Source organism: Paramisgurnus dabryanus, chromosome 11, assembly GCF_030506205.2.
Source record: "Paramisgurnus dabryanus chromosome 11, PD_genome_1.1, whole genome shotgun sequence".
Classification (NCBI taxonomy): domain Eukaryota; kingdom Metazoa; phylum Chordata; class Actinopteri; order Cypriniformes; family Cobitidae; genus Paramisgurnus; species Paramisgurnus dabryanus.
In genome coordinates this window covers 13,983,290-13,998,858 of record NC_133347.1, presented here as the reverse complement: position 1 = coordinate 13,998,858, position 15,569 = coordinate 13,983,290, and the positions used below count along the sequence as shown (strand labels likewise).

At 40.1% G+C, this 15,569-nt stretch overlaps 1 protein-coding gene and 16 non-coding genes across 18 annotated transcripts in view; 16 read left to right on the top strand and 1 right to left on the bottom strand.

Annotated features, from left to right (window-relative positions):
• Positions 1 to 3,390: 3,390 nt before the first annotated feature.
• cacna1fb (calcium channel, voltage-dependent, L type, alpha 1F subunit) overlaps positions 3,391 to 15,569 on the bottom strand; it is a 38,755-nt gene continuing 26,576 nt past the window's right edge. The window contains exons 40-47 of one of the 2 annotated variants that reach the window (XM_065246909.2): positions 9,539 to 9,667; positions 8,550 to 8,809; positions 8,309 to 8,332; positions 6,101 to 6,223; positions 5,763 to 5,920; positions 5,530 to 5,642; positions 5,109 to 5,447; positions 3,391 to 4,447 (exon numbers count right to left, since the gene is read on the bottom strand). In XM_065246909.2, the coding sequence (XP_065102981.1) occupies positions 4,181 to 4,447; positions 5,109 to 5,447; positions 5,530 to 5,642; positions 5,763 to 5,920; positions 6,101 to 6,223; positions 8,309 to 8,332; positions 8,550 to 8,809; positions 9,539 to 9,667 (1,413 nt within the window). In that variant the 3' untranslated portion in view covers positions 3,391 to 4,180. The remainder of the gene's footprint in view (positions 4,448 to 5,108; positions 5,448 to 5,529; positions 5,643 to 5,762; positions 5,921 to 6,100; positions 6,224 to 8,308; positions 8,333 to 8,549; positions 8,810 to 9,538; positions 9,668 to 15,569) is intronic. The other variant, XM_073816222.1, reaches the window with a different exon arrangement.
• Positions 8,950 to 9,022, top strand: trnar-ccg (transfer RNA arginine (anticodon CCG)). The gene has a single exon. It is a non-coding gene; the product is annotated as a tRNA-Arg (tRNA).
• trnar-ccg (transfer RNA arginine (anticodon CCG)) lies at positions 10,446 to 10,518 on the top strand. Its single transcript has one exon. It is a non-coding gene; the product is annotated as a tRNA-Arg (tRNA).
• On the top strand, positions 10,636 to 10,708 carry trnar-ccg (transfer RNA arginine (anticodon CCG)). The gene has a single exon. It is a non-coding gene; the product is annotated as a tRNA-Arg (tRNA).
• Positions 10,826 to 10,898, top strand: trnar-ccg (transfer RNA arginine (anticodon CCG)). Its single transcript has one exon. It is a non-coding gene; the product is annotated as a tRNA-Arg (tRNA).
• On the top strand, positions 11,016 to 11,088 carry trnar-ccg (transfer RNA arginine (anticodon CCG)). Its single transcript has one exon. It is a non-coding gene; the product is annotated as a tRNA-Arg (tRNA).
• On the top strand, positions 11,206 to 11,278 carry trnar-ccg (transfer RNA arginine (anticodon CCG)). Its single transcript has one exon. It is a non-coding gene; the product is annotated as a tRNA-Arg (tRNA).
• Positions 11,403 to 11,475, top strand: trnar-ccg (transfer RNA arginine (anticodon CCG)). The gene has a single exon. It is a non-coding gene; the product is annotated as a tRNA-Arg (tRNA).
• Positions 11,601 to 11,673, top strand: trnar-ccg (transfer RNA arginine (anticodon CCG)). Its single transcript has one exon. It is a non-coding gene; the product is annotated as a tRNA-Arg (tRNA).
• Positions 11,798 to 11,870, top strand: trnar-ccg (transfer RNA arginine (anticodon CCG)). The gene has a single exon. It is a non-coding gene; the product is annotated as a tRNA-Arg (tRNA).
• On the top strand, positions 12,185 to 12,257 carry trnar-ccg (transfer RNA arginine (anticodon CCG)). Its single transcript has one exon. It is a non-coding gene; the product is annotated as a tRNA-Arg (tRNA).
• trnar-ccg (transfer RNA arginine (anticodon CCG)) lies at positions 12,382 to 12,454 on the top strand. The gene has a single exon. It is a non-coding gene; the product is annotated as a tRNA-Arg (tRNA).
• On the top strand, positions 12,579 to 12,651 carry trnar-ccg (transfer RNA arginine (anticodon CCG)). Its single transcript has one exon. It is a non-coding gene; the product is annotated as a tRNA-Arg (tRNA).
• On the top strand, positions 12,776 to 12,848 carry trnar-ccg (transfer RNA arginine (anticodon CCG)). The gene has a single exon. It is a non-coding gene; the product is annotated as a tRNA-Arg (tRNA).
• Positions 13,473 to 13,545, top strand: trnar-ccg (transfer RNA arginine (anticodon CCG)). Its single transcript has one exon. It is a non-coding gene; the product is annotated as a tRNA-Arg (tRNA).
• trnar-ccg (transfer RNA arginine (anticodon CCG)) lies at positions 13,670 to 13,742 on the top strand. Its single transcript has one exon. It is a non-coding gene; the product is annotated as a tRNA-Arg (tRNA).
• Positions 14,057 to 14,129, top strand: trnar-ccg (transfer RNA arginine (anticodon CCG)). Its single transcript has one exon. It is a non-coding gene; the product is annotated as a tRNA-Arg (tRNA).

Genomic DNA, 15,569 nt, shown 5'->3' with positions numbered 1-15,569 from the left:
TCGTCATAACAACAATTGAGCCCTTAACTTGGATAATGTTAAACAAGCGCAAATGAACCACAAAGAACAACTGTTTTCCTTATGTATCTACATTTTAATAGAGCCACATTTCTGCTTTTGACATTTTTAAAAATGACAACGCCTCTCCTTTCTATGTTAGGTGACTTATCTCCCAGGGCTCATGGATAGTAAAGTGTCCATCGAAGTACGGAAAATGTGACTTTGGACGTAGTGTCTTAAACTGTATGTAAAACACTGCCTTTTCTGAAGCTACAGTAACTCAGTATTTCACTGGACACCAAGTGCTGCTGCATAGACCATTGTGTGTTCCAACAAATAGGCCAACTGTTAGAATTTCATAATAAAACATTCATATTTTTAAATGCAGTAGACCAGAGAGTTGGAAACAGAATGCTTTCATTGACATATGATGGCTCATATTTTATTTTTAGTGATGTAAAAATAAACACTCAAGTATGTCGAATGCTAAAAACATGCAAATATTTCTAAAATGCCTTTATACTGGATTGACCCCTCACTGGAATCGAATAAGAAGAACAGGCCTTTCAAAAGGCTTATCTCATGCAATATTGTTGTGTTCTGTTCATTAGCATTTCAGTCACTGAACTGTACAAGAACAGCAGACAGTATTCGAGTAAAATGAATCCATGTATATCTCACACTTAATCTCTAATTTTCCTACACTCTTTCCCACAACACTACAGCTATTATGGATGCATTGTTCTCATTGCCAATGAAAACAGAAATAAGAGGCTTTCAATTGCAAAATCCAATTGCAATACATGATTTTATCTTTAATATATTTGAGATAATATGTAAATAATTTTTGGCGGCCATTTTTAATTGATGCTATGTTGTTAGACTGTGATTGTTAGCAGCTGGTCTTGAATGAAAAAAATTGGAGAATGGAGTGAAGTATAGTTCAGCTCAAGGGGCAGAACAGTTCGGGAAAGTGTCCTCCCCCATAATGCACCCTTGTAATTTTAACCATTGTGAATCTTGCCGAACTCAATACACACATCAGTACAACACCCCAATGAGAAGCACCGAAAAATCACACATGATACCCAAAAAAACCTCTTTCACTGAGGGGAAACAAATTCATAATCTTCTTTACATATATAATTTCCATATTGTAGGCTATTGTTTAGATTAGAGTGACACCTGGGTGTCTTGACACTTCCCTTGATATGTTCTTACAGAGTTTGTAAACAAAAGCTTTTAGGAGCTGAGCTGTCTATCTAACACCATGTGACCAAAACCACAGAAGAAGAAATTAAAGGATTGCAGTGTTTAAATTCATATGTTGAGTGCATTCCAAACGGGATATATTCTCCTCCGAAAACAATCATGGCCACCATATTGAAGGGTTGTTCCAAACTGAAGTGCCCAAAACTCAGGGATAATTCATAGTCAAAATGTATCCATTAAAAACATCTATTGCCCATGGTGCCACCAAAGTGCCCACAAACCAAAACAAACTAACTAATGTTGAACAAAACATGCGCGTTACAAAAAATGTGGTATTTTTTGTCAACCAGCTTACAAAATGTGCTATGTTTAACATACAGTTTTTAAACTCACCTTCCAACTTTTGTTTCAAATCAATTAAATGTATGTGAAGTGACCCAGGCGGGACTCCATTAGGCCACTGGGCCTTATAGCAAATTGATAGGTGACAAAAAGTGTGAAGTACGAGTACCTTCTGCTGAGTTGTAACTCCTGTTTGTTCTCATTGTTTGAGTAAATCTTTGTTTTTGTAGTTTATAGATCTTTTTGTTTTTGTTGGCCTCTAACCCCTCATCAAAATTTGTTTTGCTTTTTTGATGTGTTAATAAATGTAATTATTTTGTTTCTTGCATTAACAAAGGCTTTGTTGTGTTTGAATCAGCAGGAGTGAAAATCTCTATATTTCAGTTTACAAACATAATACAAAAATTTTAATATCTCATTCAATATTTTTTTATATTATTCCATCATAATACATTATGGATTGTAACAGTAAATATGCCTAAGGAAGCACACATTAGGAATTGCATTATGACTTCCTCATCTCAACATGAGGCCATACAATTGTGAGTGACCTCTGCTTAATGGGTATGTAAGACCAAGTACATGCAATGTGACCCATATGGGACTTAAACCCACAATCCTCAGCTCCAGAGGTTGATGCCTTATCCATTACGCCACTAGGTCTTACAATGACCACAGGTCAGATAAGAGTGAGTATTAAGTGAGTACATACTGCTGTGTTATCGTAACTCATTTCCTGACTCATTGTCTGAGTAAATTATTGTTTCTGTAGTTAGCAGCAGATCTTTTTATTAAATGTAATTAATTTGTTTTTTAGCATCAACAAAAGCTTTACTCTAGACTGGGGAAAATGTAATAAAACATCTCCGTTGAAAACAAACAAACAAACCAACCTATAAATCTGAATAAATAAAATAAGGCTTTAACAGGCTATGATTCTTTAGACATTGTAAAGAAAGACAGATTGCAAGAAGATAAAATATTTCACCTTTATATTTCAGTTTAAAAACATAATTCAAAATGTTTAAACCTATTTAATTTCACATAAATTGTTACTTTAATATTCCATGTAGTAATTATTTTATATTATTTATACTAATGCATTAAAATGAATTTTGGAGGAAGCACACATTAGGGGGTTACATAGACATAAGAGTATGGCATACAATAGGCTTTATGCCCAGCTGCACTACTTCCTGAATTTCAGCCAGCTCCTTGTTTCCTGTCCGCCCTTATTGGACAAACTGATTAATCCAGGTGTGTCTGATTATTGTTGTTGTGACTACTGAGGTCAGGCACACCTGGATTAATCAGTTTGTCCAATAATGGCAGACAGGAAACAAGGAGCTGGCTGAAGTTCAGGAAGTAGTGCAGCTGGGCATAAAGCCTATTTGTAGGCATATTTGCTTTGTTTGTAATTTAATTTAATGTTCAGTAATTTTATTACTGAACAACCATATGGACAGGGCACTTTCTCCTCTTCTAGGTAATTTAGAACAGATTCAGTAGGGGAGAGCAGGGTTAAGTTGTCACACTTTTCAAAATGTGTACTGTAGTAAATCAGTATCAGTTATGTTTCAAAGTCAACCATATAGTGGAATAGGTGACATAAAATTTAAAAAGATTTTAAAAAAGTATTAAATACTAAATAAATACTAAATATTTTGTTTTAAAAATACATTTTTACTGCCATACAATATGACCGGAAGTAAAGAGAGAGTTTTGAGGAGGGAAGGAGATTTATGTTTTTGATTAGAGATTATGAAAAAATAATGTAGCTCACAATAAGTAATTTGTAAAAAATACCACCATATTCCAGGACAAATTTTAGTTTTTCATTTTATTTTCATGGCGACTTTAAAGAGATAGTTAACAACAACAAAAAAATCTGCCATCATTTACTAACCCTCATGTTGTAACAAACCTGTATAAATTTCTTTGCTTTGCTGGACACAAAGGAATATATTTTGAAACCGTTTATAATCACCAGTAGTATTTTTTTCTACTATATGGAAGTCAATGGTGCTTCTGTTTCCTGCTTTATTACAAATTTCTTCCATTATGTTCAGCAGATCAAAGAAATGTATAGCCTACTATCTATCCCTTTAAGTGAACACTACATTGCCCTTTTATTCCACACTCAAAAATTCAGCCCATGTACCACATACTGGTCTATTTAAAAAAAAAACACACACACACACAATGCAAGAGAAATGTTGGAACCTGATGAAAATACAAGCAGATGCAGATCATTTTAACAAAATCTTTTCATGTTATCAATATTTGAAAAACAGATATAGGACGATCCCTTTGTATGAAGTTAAAAAATAAACAGAAGGAGACAAACAAGATGTGAAATCACATTTGCATGATATGAAATAAGTTCAATGTGATAACATGTTTATAAAAAGAGTCCTTTTAGAGATCTGGAGAATGTAAAAATGTCCTGCTGACAGAGTGGGTGAATGCTGGTCTTTCTTATAAATTCAATATATCTAAGCAAAAACACAAATCCGGAACTGTCCTCTATCTCTCTGAATCAAAGCTCCATGAACGGTTTGGTTTACCTGTCAGCATTTCTGTTACTCCTCCCACTAACATCCTGATTGGTTCTCTTTTCTGTCATTCACAAAGATGTAACGCACGTCATCTCATCAGCCAGGTCTTCTTCCTCGTGGTTCCTGATGGGCTCTTCATCACTGTAAATGGGTCCCATGTCTGAGTGTTTTTGAAATCCCTGACTCTCCCCCGAGCCTCCACGGCTTAGGAGATCACTAGCAGCACTTTCCATCTCATCTATGGTCATCTGACAGGCGTCTGCAATCTCGCGCTTGGCAAAGGCTACAAATTTTGGGTCCTTGGCATATAAGCCCAAACCCTCAGAGATCAAAACCTGTGGAGGATAAAGAGCTGTAGTGATTGATAGTGATAGCATTGACGCCTGTTTCATTTACATTTATCCAAAGCAACTTACAGTGCATTCAATGTATTCATTTTATTAGTATGCATGCTCCTGGGGTTTAAACTCACAACTTTTTGTGTTGCTAATGCAACCATACTGAGCTACCGGAACAGCAGGTTCATTATAATAGCAATACTGAAAAGCAATTAAATTGATCGAAAAAAAGCATACTATAAAAGTCTAAAATAGGTTTCAAAAGTAATTGCAAAATAATAAAAGCTGGTTGGTTTTTGAATGAACTCTTTTGTGATGAATACCATAATTAGATAAATACTTATGAAACCAAGGGCGCTGAAAAAGTGGGCGGTTATTCACACGCTGTAAATAAAAATGTTACATCTAGCACTTTTGAGGCGATCATCTGTTCCTTTCTTCCTCCGGCACTTGTGGCTGTAGGCGGCATAAATCATTTTTTAAAGACCTCCTGTGTTTACTTTTATGTTGCTATTAAGCTGCTGTCATACTTTGTAATGTCCCCTTGACGCTGCTTCAACATTGTTTTAGATATAATACGTTATTAAGTTACAGTAACCTTGATGTTGTTAAGCTATAATGTGTCTCTAGTGTTGCTCTGATCTTACTTCACACATACCGCTTCAACCAGGCTGTCAGCGCTTCCTCTTTTCTCGCTGTAATGGGGACTGAGTTGGGTGGGGACTCTGAGCGTGGTGTAGGCTCTGTATGGCTGCCCGCCTGCCCCATTAGAGGATCCCGAATACCATCCCTGCCGATCAGACCCGGGTAGTTCGGCAGCGCTGCTCTTTTTGTCCCAGAGGCCCATGTTAGCAGCCCCTGCTGAGGCCTCTTTTTCTACCAGGATTAGTGGAGCGTAGAGGAGTCGACCCCGGCGAGGGCCAGTGTTTGCCCATGATGCCGTTGAACCCGTGGATGATCTGATGCTGCTGCGACGAGAATCGTAACTGTTGTATGCCTGAAAGGAAAATAAACATTTTGGGGTGGAAAAGGATGTATAAGATGTACTGAAAATGGCCTACATTATGTGGTATTGTTACCTGTGCACGTGCTCTGCATGGAGGAGAGCTCTGATGGTATGTTCCTGGGATTGGCAGGTCATCACTGCTTCCTTGCCTGCTCAAACACTGTATATTAAATGAAGCTTTTCTCCCTGAGATTAGAATGAGATGTGTGAAAGAAAGGGTTAGAGAGACACTACCTTTCTTTAAATCATTTTAAATAACTATTAGTAGTGATAATTCATGAACTAATTAGATGACAATTGTGTTACCCGTAGGTGTGGCTGGCAGCAGGCGTCTTCGAGCTGTCCTCCTGCCGTCTCCAGAACTGTTTCCATAATGATTACCATATACAGATGGTCTAATAGAGTGTCCATCATACCTGTCTCGATGCCCTGGGTATATAAGGTTGTCGTCTGGATAACCATGCCTGAACAGGAAAAATAATAAAATAGAGACGATATTTTTACTTAAATGAACAATATGTAGAAATAGGATATAAATATAGACATTGTGTTGAAAATTTATCCATAAACAAAAATGCAATTTCATTTTGATGTTGTACATTAATAGTTGGTTCATTGTGACACCGGCAGCAATTTTGGAGCACCTTTCTCTTGAGATGACACTCTCACTGTCTTCATCTTTTCCATAGAAGCGCTGCTCTCCAGGGTACACACCACCTTCCTCTCTCCGTGAGAGAGGGGAGGAGAATCTGTCCCTTGATTCCCTCCTGTGAACAAGATAGGAAAGCAGCAGTCAGATGGAGACAAGAGATCAGCAGAAAGCAACTGAAAGGAGGATGGAGAGAACAGCGCACAGGAACAGAAGTAAGGACAGAGATAATAGGGTTTTGGCTAAGGGGAACACCGCAAACACAGAAATCTGTTTGGTTTAGGGTGTGGTTTGGGGGTAGGATTAGGATGAAAAGAGCGGTTCAGGCTAGGTGGGATACAGTTATGGCCTAAAACCCATGAAATGTTGGATTTATGGTTAGGTTTGAGGGTAGAATTAGGATAAAACAGCATTTTTTTGCATTTGCTGTATCCCTTCTAGTCACAACTAGAGAACAGCAAACAGGAAAAGAAGGGAGGACGGGGAGAAAAGCGGACAGGAAAAGTAGGTATTACGGAGGGAACAGCGGATGGGAACAGAAGGAAGGACAGGAAGGGGACTGGAAAAGTAGGGAGGTTGGAGAGAACAGCAGATAGGGAAAGAAGAGCGGACATGAAAAGAAGGGAGGACGGAGAGAAATGGGCAGACAGGAAAAGAAGGGAGGATAGAGAGAAGAGCGGACATGAAAAGATGGGAGGACGGAGAGCAGAGCAAACAGGAAAAGAAGGGAGGACGGAGAGAAGAGCAGAGAGGAAAATGGATGACGAAGAGAAGAGCAGACAGGGAAAGAACGCAGGATGGAGAAGAGCAGACAAAAAAGGATGATGGAGAAAAGAGCAGACAGAAAAAGCAGAGAGGACGGAGAGAACTGCAGACAGTAACAGAAAGAAGGACAGAAAGGGCAACGAACAAAAAAAGGAGGCAGGACGGAAAGAACAGTGGACAGGGAAAGAAGGGAGGACAGAGAGAAGAGCGGACAGGAAAAGGGAGGACGGACAGAAGAGCAGACAGGGAAAGAAGGGAGGACAGAAAGAGCAACAAATAGGAAAAGTATGGAGGATGAAGAGAACAGCGGACAGGGAAAGAAGGGAGGATGGAGAAAAGGGCAGGCAGGGAAAGAAGGGAGGACAGAGAAAAGAGTGGACAGTAAAAATAGGGAGGATGGAGAGAACGGTAGACAGGAACAGAAGGAAGGACAGAAAGAGCAATGAACAGGGAAAGAAGGGAGGACAGAGAGAATAGCAGACAGGGAAAGAAGGGAGGACACAGAGAGGAGCGGACACGAAAAGTAGGGAGGATGGAGAGAACGGTGGACAGGAACAGAAGGAAGGACATAAAGAGGAACAAACATGAGAAGTAGAAAGGATGGAAAGAACAGCGGACAGGGAAAGAAGGGAGCATGGAGAGAAGAGCAGAGAGGAAAAGGTAGGATGAAGAGAAGGGCAAACAGGGAAAGAAGGGAGGATGGAGAGAAGAACAGACAAGGACAGATGTGAGGACAGAGAGGAGATTGGACAGGAAAAGTAGGGAAGAGGAGAGAAGAGCAGACAGGGAAAGAAGGGAGGATGGACAGAAGAGCAGACAGGAAAAGGAAGGATGGACAAAAGAGCAGACAGGGAACGAAAGGAGGATGGAGAGAAGAGCAGACAGAAAAAGGGAGGAAGGAATGAAAAACAGACAGGGATAGAAGGGAGGATGGAGAGAAGAGTGCACAGAAAAAGTAGGAAGGACAGAGAGACGAACGGACAGGAAAAGTTGGGAAGATGGAGAGAACGGTGGACAGTAACAAAAGGTAGGACAGAAAAAGAAATGAACAGAGAAAGAAGGGAGGACAGAGAGAAGAGCAGACAGGTAAAGAAGGGAGGACAGAGAGAAGAGCGGGCACGAAAAGTATCGAGGATGGAGAGAAGAGCAGACAGGAAAAGGGAGGATGGAAAGAAACAGAGACAGGGATAGAAGGGAGGATGGTGAGAAGAATGCACAGAAAAAGTAGGAAGGACAGAGAGAAGAATGGACAGGAAAAGTAGGGAAGATGGAGAGAAACGTGGACAGTAACAAAAAGGAAGGACAGAAAGAGCAATGAACAGGGAAAGAAGGGAGATAGAAGAGGGGACAGGAAAAGTAGGGAAGATGTAGGGAAGCGAACATCAGACATGAACCGAAGGGAGGGTGGACAGAACAGCAATTTATGCTAATTGCTTACCTTGGGCACTTGTAGTATGATGGTCTTTAGTGTAAAGTATGAAAATAAACCAGCATTAAATATTTGTTTATATGTGTAATAAAAGACAAGCATTGCTAAATTCAGAAGCACTGTAATAATAAAGTCATTGGCATTCTAGCAGAAGGGCATGTAAAATACAAATTGTAGTCAAAAAATGTTTGTGTGATAAAACAAGCAGTTAAATGGTATTACAAACATTTTTATTAACTTATTTATTAACCTCCTGGGCAGCTGGTCAAGCAGGCCATTCTTGTGTTGGTAATGGACAGATGATCGTGTACTGTCTCTTCTCCTGACGTTCTCGTGCTCCAGAGCACCATAACAATTCTGTGTTTTTGCAAGAGAGCTCTTACGTCCCAGTCCTCCGTTCAGCATGTTTTCTCTTGAGAGAGAAACTGGAACGCCGGTGGGAGTCATGGCCAGAGAGGAGCGGCGGCTTTTGCTTATGAGCTCAGCATGGCCTGCATAACCATTTTCATTCTAATAGTCCAGCGATACCAGAAACAAATGCAAAATGTTACATTGGAATATACTGCAGTGATTAAGGTTTACATCATTAAATTACTGAGTTGTCATATATGGTAGATCTGGAAGATTTTTAAGATTGCCCCTAAAGGAAAGGCCCAGTGGCCTAATGGATAAGGCATCAGCCTCCGGAGCTGGGGATTGTGGGTTCAAGTCCCACCTGGGTCGTAGCTTTTAGTTGTTGCTAACAAAGCAGGAGTGGACTGCAGTGTTACCAAAACTATGTAATAAATAATTAATTGTGCTGTTATGCAACTCCTTGTTGATTTCTATTGAGAGGAAGTAAACTATTAATATTAACAAAATCTCATGGCTAGGGCAAATGAAGGAATGTAATTACATAATCATTTCATTTAACTAAACAAGCCACAACACCTACACCAAACACTAAAATCCCTCAACCCAAACCTCTATTCATTACCTGATATCTGCTGTTGTCAGAGTAAATCTGGCACTCAAATTACCATCTGTCTCAACAGACCAGGTGCCTCATTACTCTGAATAATGATCTAATCCTTCTGCCTCTGACTCTTAGTTTAGAATAGATTATTTTCTATTCTCCAAACTTTGGATATGAATTCAATGTGTTTGCTAGAATATCTGCAGAGAAATTAAATGATCTGAAGTACCCCAAATCCATTAAAAAGATCAAAAGAGAACCTTGTCGGTCTTGGTGATAAGCACCTTATAACAGGGATCCTCTGCCTCTTGCTCCTCCTCCAGACCTTCATCTTCCTCTTCCAGATCTTCATTCATGGCCAGTCTCATTTCTGGCCCCAGGTCCTGCAGAGTTCTCAGCCCGGCCTGACACAGATGCACGCGAAAAGAAAGAGGGCCTAGAGTATATATACAGCTCAAAATACAGCAAAGCATCGTGTAGCACATTCATTCTTGAGAGTTTAGATATAAAAATAAACAGAAAGCAACTTATAGACAATCTATAGAAAAGTTATCACTAAAGCACTAAAGCCTCATTATAATACGTGCGGCCCAGTGGACAACTCAATAAGGCCTGAGCCTCGGAACCTGATGATTGTAGGTTCAATGATAAAATAAAACTACATTTACTTTTGACTACACATTTTTAACCAAACCAACTTGAAGGAAATTCAATGTAGCCTATAATTTATCAGAACATGTGTTCTCTTAGAATTAAGCACCAGACCATTGTGTGGCTAAAACATGTTAGACATATCTGATCAGTGGCCTAATGGATAAGGCATCAGCCTCTGCAGCTGGGGCTTGTAGATTCGAGTCCCACCTGCGTCATAAGCTCTAAACATGTTGTTTGATGGATTAATTGTGATATCAAGTGAATATAGTCTTAGTAGTATAAAGGTCTATAAAACTCGGATATAACAGTATAGGTTACAAAACTGCTAAATGTATTTGCGCAAGGTATGAAGACCCAGTGGCCTAATGGATAAGGTGTCAGCCTCCGAAACTATCTGGGTCGTAAGCTTTAACCTAAACTATGACAGTTTAACGTTGTTCATGACAACATTGCTAAACATCATTTGATTGATGTGTTATTTGTGAGATTAAGTGGAAAGGCACCAAAATAGGCATTGCTAGAATGAGGACAGGTGAAGACCCAGTGGCCTAATGGATAAGGTATCAGCCTCCGGAGCTGGGGATTGTGGGTTCGAGTCCCATCTGGGTCGTATGATCTTAGCTTTGATAGTTTAACGATGACACAAACATCTGTCGTTCGATTGACTGTTTGTGAGATTAAGTGAAAATGAACCAAAAAAGGCGTTGCTAATGTCAGGACAAGCGAAGACCCAGTGGCCTAATGGATAAGGCATCAGCCTCCGGAGCTGGAGATTGTGGGTTCGAGTCCCATCTGGGTCGTAAGATCTTAGCTTTGATAGTTTAACGATGACACAAACATCTGTCGTTTGATTGACTGTTTGTGAGATGAAGTGAAAACGAACCAAAAAAGGCGTTGCTAATGTCAGGACAAGCGAAGACCCAGTGGCCTAATGGATAAGGCATCAGCCTCCGGAGCTGGAGATTGTGGGTTCGAGTCCCATCTGGGTCGTAAGATCTTAGCTTTGATAGTTTAATGATGACACAAACATCTGTCGTTTGATTGACTGTTTGTGAGATTAAGTGAAAATGAACCAAAAAAGGCGTTGCTAATGTCAGGACAAGCAAAGACCCAGTGGCCTAATGGATAAGGCATCAGCCTCCGGAGCTGGAGATTGTGGGTTCGAGTCCCATCTGGGTCGTATGATCTTAGCTTTGATAGTTTAACGATGACACAAACATCTGTCGTTTGATTGACTGTTTGTGAGATTAAGTGAAAACGAACCAAAAAAGGCGTTGCTAATGTAAGAACAAGCGAAGACCCAGTGGCCTAATAGATAAGGCATCAGCCTCCGGAGCTGGAGATTGTGGGTTCGAGTCCCATCTGGGTCGTAAGATCTTAGCTTTGATAGTTTAATGATGACAACATTGCTAAACATCATTCGATTGATGTGTTATTTGTGAGATTAAGTGGAAAAGCAGCAAAATAGGCATTGCTAGAATGAGGACAGGTGAAGACCCAGTGGCCTAATGGATAAGGCATCAGCCTCCGGAGCTGGAGATTGTGGGTTCGAGTCCCATCTGGGTCGTAAGATCTTAGCTTTGATAGTTTAATGATGACAACATTGCTAAACATCATTTGATTGATGTGTTATTTGTGAGATTGAGTGGAAAAGCAGCAAAATAGGCATTGCTAGAATGAGGACAGGTAGAAGACCCAGTGGCCTAATGGATAAGGCATCAGCCTCCGGAGCTGGAGAATGTGGGTTCGAGTCCCATCTGGCTCGTAAGATCTTAGCTTTGATAGTTTAATGATGACACATTGCTAAACATAACTTTTTTGATGTATTATTTGTGAGATTAAGTGGAAAAGGGCAAAAAAAAGGAGTTGCTAGTATAAGGATAGGTGAAGACCCAGTGGCCTAATGGATAAGGCATCAGCCTCCGTTGCTGGAGATTGTGGGTTCGAGTCCCATCTGGGTCTAAGATCTTAACATTAATAGTTAAATGTTGACTCCGATGCTAAACATCTGTTGTTTTATTGCATCAATTGTGAGATTAAGTTGAAAAGCACCAAAAAAGGTGTTGCTAGTATAAGGCCAGGTGAAGACCCAGTAGCCTAATGTATAAGGCATCAGCCTCCGGAGCTGGGGATTGTGGGTTCGAGACCCATCTGTGTCGTAAGATCTTAACTTTGATAGTTTAATGGTGACACAAACATCTGTCGTTTGTTTCATTGTTTGTGAGATTAAGTGAAAACAAACCAAAAAAGGCATTGCTAATGTAAGGACAAGCGAAGACCCAGTGGCCTAATGGATAAGGCATCAGCCTCCGGAGCTGGAGATTGTGGGTTCGAGTCCCATCTGGGTCGTAAGATCTTAGCTTTGATAGTTTAATGATGACAACATTGCTAAACATCATTTGATTGATGTGTTATTTGTGAGATTATGTGGAAAGGCACCAAAATAGGCATTGCTAGAATGAGGACAGGTGAAGACCCAGTGGCCTAATGGATAAGGCATCAGCCTCCGGAGCTGGAGATTGTGGGTTCGAGTCCCATCTGGGTCGTAAGATCTTAGCTTTGATAGTTTAATGATGACAACATTGCTAAACATCATTTGATTGATGTGTTATTTGTGAGATTATGTGGAAAGGCACCAAAATAGGCATTGCTAGAATGAGGACAGGTGAAGACCCAGTGGCCTAATGGATAAGGTATCAGCCTCCGGAGCTGGGGATTGTGGGTTCGAGTCCCATCTGGGTCGTAAGATCTTAGCTTTGATAGTTTAATGATGACAACATTGCTAAACATCATTTGATTGATGTGTTATTTGTGAGATTATGTGGAAAGGCACCAAAATAGGCATTGCTAGAATGAGGACAGGTGAAGACCCAGTGGCCTAATGGATAAGGTATCAGCCTCCGGAGCTGGGGATTGTGGGTTCGAGTCCCATCTGGGTCGTAAGATCTTAGCTTTGATAGTTTAATGATGACAACATTGCTAAACATCATTTGATTGATGTGTTATTTGTGAGATTGAGTGGAAAAGCAGCAAAATAGGCATTGCTAGAATGAGGACAGGTAGAAGACCCAGTGGCCTAAAGGATAAGGTATCAGCCTCCGGAGCTGGGGATTGTGGGTTCGAGTCCCCTCTGTGTCGTAAGATCTTAAAGGGATACTTCACTGATTTAGCATTCAGCTTTGTATCTGTAGAAACCCGGCAGTATTACTGAATGACCATGTTTCCCTCCATCATTTCCCCCTGAGAGGAGAGATATCTGCATTTTGGTTCTGCAAAAAAGTCCTCCGATGATGCAAAAATCGTCATATTACATCATCGGAGGACTTTTTTGCAGAACCAAAATGCAGATATCTCTCCTCTCAGGGGGAAATGAGGGAGGGAAACATGGTCATTCAGTAATACTGCCGGGTTTCTACAGATACAAAGCTGAATGCTAAATCGGTGAAGTATCCCTTTAACTTTGATAGTTTAATGGTGACACAAACATCTGTCGTTTGTTTCATTGTTTGTGAGATTAAGTGAAAACGAACCAAAAAAGGCGTTGCTAATGTAAGGACAAGCGAAGACCCAGTGGCCTAATGGATAAGGCATCAGCCTCCGGAGCTGGAGATTGTGGGTTCGAGTCCCATCTGGCTCGTAAGATCTTAGCTTTGATAGTTTAATGATGACACATTGCTAAACATAACTTTTTTGATGTATTATTTGTGAGATTAAGTGGAAAAGGGCAAAAAAAAGGAGTTGCTAGTATAAGGATAGGTGAAGACCCAGTGGCCTAATGGATAAGGCATCAGCCTCCGTTGCTGGAGATTGTGGGTTCGAGTCCCATCTGGGTCTAAGATCTTAACATTAATAGTTAAATGTTGACTCCGATGCTAAACATCTGTTGTTTGATTGCATCAATTGTGAGATTAAGTTGAAAAGCACCAAAAAAGGCGTTGCTAGTATAAGGCCAGGTGAAGACCCAGTAGCCTAATGTATAAGGCATCAGCCTCCGGAGCTGGGGATTGTGGGTTCGAGACCCATCTGTGTCGTAAGATCTTAACTTTGATAGTTTAATGGTGACACAAACATCTGTCGTTTGTTTCATTGTTTGTGAGATTAAGTGAAAACGAACCAAAAAAGGCATTGCTAATGTAAGGACAAGCGAAGACCCAGTGGCCTAATGGATAAGGCATCAGCCTCCGGAGCTGGAGATTGTGGGTTTGAGTCCCATTTGGGTCGTAAGATCTTAGCTATGATAGTTTAATGATGACAACATTGCTAAACATCAGTTTTTTGATGTGAGATCAAGTGGAAAAGCACCAAAAAAGGCGTTGCTGGTTTAAAGACTGGTGAAGACCCAGTGGCCTAATGGCTAAGGCATCAGCCTCCGGAGCTGGAGATTGTGTGTTCGAGTTCCATCTTGGTCTTAACTTTGATAATTTAATGATGAGAACATTGCTAAACACATGTTGTTTGTTGTATTATTTGTGAGATGAAGTGGAAAAGCACCAAAAAAGGCGTTGCTAGTATAAGGCCAAGAGGAGACCCAGTGGTCTAATGGATAAGGTATCAGCCTCCGCAGCTGGGGGTTGTGGATTCGAGTCCCATTTGGGTCATAAGATCTTAACTTTGATAGTTTAATGATGACAACATTGCTAAACATCTGTTGTTTGATTGATCGTTTGTGAGATTAAGTGAAAACAAACCAAAAAAGGCATCGCTAGTTAAGCGAAGACCCAATGGCCTAATGGATAAGGCATCAGCCTCCGGAGCTGGGGATTGTAAGCTTTAATCTAAACTATGATAGTTCAACAATGACAATGTTGCTAAACATCCACTGTTTGGTGTATTAATTGTGAGAGTAAGTAAAAAAAAAACTGAATAAAGCTTTGCTAGTTTAAGGACAAATGGAAACCCAGTGGCCTAATGGATAAGGCATCAGCCTCCATAGCTGGGAATTGTGGGTTTGAGTCACTCCTGGGTTGTAATCTGAAAACCTTGTTGCATTGTTTCAACTATGAAATTGCTCTATCATTTCTACACTTGAATATTGTGAAAAACTACGTATGTTGCCTTGTAAAACAAAGATGAATTGGTCTGTTAGAATGATAAACTACATGCAGCACACCTTCAGTGAAGGTTTTTATAAGAGACTGTGCAAACTGATACTGTGCATAAAAACCTCCAGGGTCACAGCTTAAATGAGACTTCTGTTAGAGTGATCTGCTTCAGTGGATCAACTCTCTTTTGTGGGATGCACACAATAGACATGTTTCCCAGACAGGGCTTATCATAGTCCCAGACTAAAATGAATGTTTGAGCTGCCTTAATTTAAAAACACCTTGTACAGACATATCTTAACAAATATCAGTGCCATTGTTTTGTCTCAAAATGAACATCAGTAATGTATTTTTGTAACGTATGTTTGAAAAAATTACTTGAATGTCCTAAAATTACTATGGCCTGTCATGGATTGATCTAAACCCTGTCTGGAAAACTGCCCCTTTGTTATTTAATTTGTGCTGGGATGTAATGGGACATTAGCATAAAGTGTGTGACTGAGCAACACTTTTGCAACATTACAATGGGAACTACAAGGGAATTATATGAACTATTTAATGATTATTTTAACTAATTCAAGGAGTGATCTTTGTTATGCACATAGTGTTCAGGAATTAC